At 32.7% G+C, this 6,450-nt stretch overlaps 1 protein-coding gene across 1 annotated transcript; it reads left to right on the top strand.

The window, feature by feature from the left end:
• Positions 1-4,636: 4,636 nt before the first annotated feature.
• On the top strand, positions 4,637-5,930 carry LOC146907194 (uncharacterized). Its single transcript, XM_085727518.1, has 3 exons — positions 4,637-5,166; positions 5,267-5,540; positions 5,611-5,930. Exons 1-3 carry the CDS (start codon positions 4,879-4,881, stop codon positions 5,793-5,795), a joined length of 747 nt encoding a protein of 248 aa, XP_085583644.1. The 5' UTR covers positions 4,637-4,878; the 3' UTR covers positions 5,796-5,930.
• Positions 5,931-6,450: the final 520 nt, after the last annotated feature.

A 6,450-nucleotide genomic window follows, 5' to 3' on the forward strand; every position in this document is an offset into this window, starting at 1 on the left:
CAAAACCTGTGTGTTTTGATGCTGCTAGAATCATATCACGATTTTTGGCAACCGTGTCACAATTTTGTAGGCAGTAGCCCAATAATTTTCTGGACATAAAATCGTGTCACAATTTGCAGAATCGTGACACGATGATGTAAAACCATTTTTTGTCTTCATACTTTGCTGTTTTTAGAACCCCTTGGCCGTCCAAAAATGTTATGGGCTCGATGTAAACATCAAATCAAGTTGTGAAAGTATAATAATTATGCAGGAGAAGTATATTTAGGTGTCCTAAGAGTGAGTCCTAAACAACGGTGTATCTATAACATGGAGTAGTTCAAGAGAGTAAGAGAAGGATGTAGAAAGAGATGCGAGGAGAAGATTAAGATGGTGAAAGACGAGAGTCGAGACCCCCGTGCATAGTGATGAATTAAATTGTTAAATATATATGTTGATGGTGAGATTGATGATGTATAATTTATATTGATGATGCATATGATGATGTCTAATAATTATTGATGATGAGAATGACGACAAAACATATATATAATTAAGATGATGATAACGAAGTCGCATAGAGTCATGATGGTGTGGAGAATGATGTTTATATATGATGTTATGGGAGAGAGAGAGTTGCTGACATTATATTATAATGATATGATGAGAGTGGTGATGATTTATGTGCTTGCATTAGAGTCGTGCATATTAGGGGGAGTCTTGTATCAATATGTGAACTATGTGAATATGTGTATACGTGTGGTACTTGTCAAATTTATATCTATGCAATCATATAGAGTCTAAGACTGATGGAGTGCATGACTGATGAAGAAGTCCAGTAACATAACTTTGGCAAACTATGATGACGAGAGTCCAGTAACATAACTCTGGCGAAATGATGAGATATGAGTGGTACCACGCTCATGTAGGTCTTTAGGAGAGTCCATGTGCATTTATATGATGATGTATTATGATTGGTGTTTAAGTGTGAAATTGATGAGACGGTGTGATGTGTGAATTGTGGAGAAATATACAAATTACATTAACCTCCCCTAAGATATCTTTAAATGAAACAAACACCTCTCCTAGTTTTCAAATGCACACTAACCTCCCTTAAGTTCTCATTAAATAGATGAAACCTCCCTTCTTGGTTAACATTGTTTGTGTTTCCGTTAAACCACTTAAATGCATGAAATTAATACATTCAAAATAGAGCACAGAGAGGTCAAACACAAGGAGGATTCATTCACATTAGACACATATCTCTAATTTGCTCTAAAATTAGAGATCCTCCACATGCTATTGAGTACAACAAGCGGCACCGAATTTCAATATATAATACTACTATTGTTGTGTTGCTTCAACTTTCTATTAGAACTCTGTTGGACCCAAACAAAACTGTGAATGACAGCAGCCACTTTGGGACAATAGAAGGCAGATATGTTGGCTTTAGTTTATGCCAGATTTTCAATAATCTTTTTCGATATGTTTTCTCTGACTTTCTTCTCTGCAAACCAATTTACTATTCCCACTGCAAGAACAATAACAATGAAGTTGCCAGTGGCAAGTGAATGGCGAGAACGGTTATGCGTATACGCTTAACCTAACAAGAGCGCAACACCAACATTTAAGGAGAACAATAACAAAAACGAAGACGATTAGTGACGAAGACAAAAGCCGGGATGAGGAAGTAATGTAAGAATAAAAAGGTTTCAGTTTAGGCATGTGTTTTTTTGACACAAGTTTAGGCATGTGTTGTGAACGGGAAAGCAAAAAGGTTTGGAAAGAATAAAATGTGTTTTCTCCTAACGGCAATTTGACGGATGTAACGGTAGGGGAGGTAAATGATGCTTGGACAAATAGAGGGGAGGTATGTTATATTTAGCGAGAACTAAGGGGATGTTATAATAAGTTTCCCTACAATAAATGTTGAGATTGGTGTGATGATGGAAATTTTATTCTTAAGATATTTATTTAATGTGCATGCTTTTCCTTAGTACTATGTTATGGCTGGATTTCTCACCCCTTATTTTGTTGTGTTGTTTCCTTTGTGGTGACTGTATCTTGAGGAATAGTTGTGGGACGTTTAGAAGGTGGAGATGAGGGTTGCCCTCCGCTTAGTTCTTTTACGGTAAATTTATTATTAAGCAAGTATTATTATGTTATTTCGGTTATATAATGTCGAGTTGTGTAACATCCTTGTTATTAAATATATTATTATTATTAATATTTATCGACGGAAAATAGTGTGTTACACCATGAGCTAAACCCCTTCTTATGGTTTAGACATGGTGAAGTTATGACACACTTTAGTTGCGATATATAAAGCTATAACTTCGTGTTTCTTTCAAACAAACTGATTTAACTCAAAATCTTTAGAAGCAAAAATTGACCGCTTTTACTTCAAATGCTATAGTTTCCTAAAACTGGAAGGGTATGAGAATGGAACATGTTTGTTTGATATGAGTTAGTTCCTATGCATCAGGAGGTATGAGGATCAAAAGAGACTACTTTGCACGAGTACTAGATCTTTAAGGAGGCTTTATGCGCTAAGATCTAATTAGGACTCTTGTCATAGACCAAAGGCTCAACAAAAAAAAAACACTTTGGTGGGAAATGTTGAGATCCTAACCTAGCAACGCTGTCTATTATGTTTTTGTGTGATTGTACACCGGGAAGTAGTCTTCACAGGCTTAATATGAAGGCTGAGTGTGAAACACTTCCAATGGCCACCAGGTTGCCAGGTAGCCATAGAAAGCTATAGCTCCGTAGATCGTAGTAAAGCTCTGTCATAATTGAACTTTGTTTAAACTACACTTTTTACTTTGAGAATTTCAAAATCTTTTTAAATGTTTTCCCAACCTTTAACTTTTATTTTTATTGTTGTCACAAATGATTTATTTTATTTTCTTGCAAACAAGTTTTCTATCGGAAAGCTATAGAGAGCTATAGCGGCCCAATTTATGTGAGATCGATATATTTTTATACTATAACTTGGACAATGTATACTTGTACTAAATATTTACATCTTAAAATACTGATAGGGCGCGTTTGATTAGTTAAAAAAAATAAGGGACTGGACAAGACAAAAATATGTATACCGCGTTTGATTTGTTAAAATAAAAAAGGACATCACAAAATAAAGGGTTAATTATGTTTCTAGTCCCTATAAAATAGCGACCTTGTAAGTTTAGTCCTTACTTAATTTTAATAGCATTTTTAGTCCCTATAAAAAAAATTTACTTATAATTTTAGTCCCTGCTAAAACAAAGTTTGATTAATTATCCTTAAACTCTTAAATTTTTGAACGATTTTTTTGAGACAAGATTAGAACACTATGAAAGGTTCGTTTACTAAAATTTAGAATTTTCAGACATGAAATGAATTAAATATGAATTTTTTAAAAGGACAAAAGTTAAAGATAAAAAGTAATAAAATCTGGATGTAGAAATCAAATTTTGCGATAATTTTTTGCGGAGGAATTTTTAGTAATGTTCTAAACATGTCTGCAAAAAATTGTTCAAAAATTTAAGAGTTTAAGCATAAATTAAACAAATTTGAATTGAGTAGGGACTAATACTCAAGGCAAAAAAACAAAATTAGGGACTAAAAATGCTATTAAAATTAAGTAAGGACTAAACTTACAAGGTCGCTATTTTATAGGGACTAGAAACATAATTAACCCCAAAATAAATAACCAAGGACAGGACAAGTAGCAGCATTTTTGTCCGCATGTTAAAAAGCATGTTGAAAAACATGTAGATTATTTGAGGTTGAATTTTTTCAACTATTGAATGAGGAGATAGTGGGGGAGGGTGTGGGATCCAATTATTTCCTATTGGTTTAATTTAATACACTTGGTAAAATCCTATTGGTTGTTGTGATTTTCAGATTTTTATCTCATCCTAATCATTCGAGGTCAATTATTTCATAGTAAATTATTTTTTTCACCAAAATTCATCATTTTTTTGTTTATAAATAAAGACTTGGTTCATTTGATTTGGACATAGAAAAAAAAACGACATTTTTCCCTCTAATTTTTTTGTAATTTTATTTGTTTTAATAATGACTATCCTTATATCTCGTCTTTATTATTTGCAAGAAAAAATTAATTAATTAAGAATATAAAATTAAAAAAAATTCAAATAAATTTAACTCTTAATTATTTTAATTTAATTTCAATCGATAATTGTAATTAATATATAATCACAAAAACAAAAACATAAAAGAAAATATGAAATAAAAATGGTGGGGTAAGGTGTTGAATTTTTTGTAAACAAAACCATTGTAGTGAGTAAAAGTTGAATGAGTGTTGAATTAGAGAGAGAAGATGATGTGGAATGTAAAAAGTAAAAAAGGAGGGTGTTGAATTGTGAAACCATTGTACATAGTCTTATGTGTATTGTGTGTTCCTTCAATAGAGAATCACGTGTTTGTCAAAGATCAAAAGCCACCTTTTTTATTTATTTTTTATTTTTACTCACACTAGACATGTTCATCTTTGATACAATCTTTTCTTTGATTTTTGTTTTATTCCTATTTTATGCATGCGTAATGTTTTTTTTAAAAATGTATTCTTTGATTCATTTATTTTATATAGTATTATTTATTTTATATAGTATTTTTTTTATATTTAATTTTTTAATTGTCTTTCTTTATGTAGTTGTAAATTGTAATGGATGATGAACATGTTTTTCATTATTCTCTTTTATGGAGGATGTATATCCATATTTTGGCCATATATGCTGCTAGTTTTTTTTCTTCTTGAATTTCTTTTTTAGGGATGAATATGAGAGAAGATCTTTGAATGAAAGAGCTTTAATTAGATATGAGTCAAGGAGGGATGTTTTGGACTCTATCATCAGTGCAAGTGATTCTCATTGCATATGGGAACTAAGAATGTGTAGAAATACATTTGCACATCTTTGTGAGGTTTTAAGGGTACGAGGAGGGTTAGTGAAACTTAGACAAGTGATTGTTGAAGAGCAAGTTGCAGTATTTTTAAATGTACTCGTTCATCACACAAAAAATAGAAGTATTCAAGTTAGACTATCTAGATCAGGACAAACGATAAGCAGGTACTGTCATAGAGTGTTGGTTGTAGTTTTGAGGTTACGTAAAGATTTACTTGCCAAACCTGAACCAATACCTCAAGATTTCACTGATGAAAGATGGAAGTGGTTTAAGGTAATACATTTCTCAATAACCAAAAATGTGCACCTAGCTACCTCATATTATTGTAGTTAAGTGACCTAATTATCTTTGAATCATGTATTATACTTTCTAGGGATGCTTAGGGGATTTAGATGGAACTTATATAGAAGTTACACCAAGTGCTTCTGACAGAGATAGATACCGTACGAGGAAAGGTGGTCTTGCAACAAATGTTTTAGGTGTTTGTACAAGAGATATGATGTTTATATATATATATATATATATATATATATATATATATATATATATATATATATATATACCAGCAGGGTGGGAAGGATTAACTTCAGACTCTAGGGTATTACGAAATGCAATAGAAAGGCCAAATGGATTGGTAGTTCCAATTGGTAAGATACATTCTTATTTTCTTTTAGATGAACGTGATTACTAACAATTAATAGTTTCTAATATTTTTAGGTTCATATTATCTTGTTGATGGTGGATATACTAACGGGGAAGGCTTTCTTTCCCCGTATAGAGGTAAACGATATCACTTGCAAGAGTGGGGTGTCGGTCGACGTTCACCTCAAGATCGTGAAGAGTTATTTAATTATAGGCATGCTCGAGCAAGGAATGTAATAGAGAGATGTTTTGACCTATAGAAGAAATGATGGGCTATATTAAGAAGTCCATCATTTTATCGCATTAAGACACAATGCCGACTGATCCTTGCTTGTGGTTTATTGCATAACTTCATCCGCATGCACATGGCATCTGATCCAGAAGAATTTGCTCCATTAGTAGAAGATGAGGTACCTGCGAATGAGGAACCCATTAATGTAGTGGAAACTATTGAACCTAGCAGCCAATGGACTCAAGGGAGGGATGCACATGCACAACAAATGTTTACAGAATTTAGGACATAGGCAATAAAAATAAAGTATTTTATGGATATGGATCGTTTTTAGATTTTATTTACTTTGTGGTATGAATGAAGTGTGAACTTACTAAAATGTTATTGTCATGTTCATTTTAATGTGTGGCGGTGGCGCCGACGAGAAGGAAAGGGAGAAACAGTGATGAGGGTGAGAGAAAGAAGAAGGGTCACAGTTGAAGTTGAGATGAAACAGTAGAATGAACACGCGCGCATAAGCTTCTTTTTCATTAAAGATTTGCTTTTTCCAAACCTTTTAATCACAACCATTGATTTTATTTTTTCCACATGTCACACATCTATGATTTGAAATAGGGTAAATTGAGGAAACATAAATGGAGCAAAGATGGACTCCTCTCTACGAGCTCCAAACCGCTTCATCA

Source organism: Medicago sativa, chromosome 7 (genome assembly GCF_051527215.1).
Source record: "Medicago sativa cultivar Bolivia chromosome 7, Bolivia_mono, whole genome shotgun sequence".
NCBI lineage: Eukaryota > Viridiplantae > Streptophyta > Magnoliopsida > Fabales > Fabaceae > Medicago > Medicago sativa.

What these genes read in the sequence shown, in the direction of transcription:
- LOC146907194 (XM_085727518.1), top strand. Translation starts at nt 4,879, where the DNA reads ATGTGTAGAAATACATTTGCACATCTTTGTGAGGTTTTAAGGGTACGA. An exon ending in AAAGATGGAAGTGGTTTAAG is followed by an intron (nt 5,167 to 5,266) that starts GTAATACATTTC and finishes TATACTTTCTAG; the next exon opens with GGATGCTTAGGGGATTTAGA. An exon ending in TGGATTGGTAGTTCCAATTG is followed by an intron (nt 5,541 to 5,610) that starts GTAAGATACATT and finishes TAATATTTTTAG; the next exon opens with GTTCATATTATCTTGTTGAT.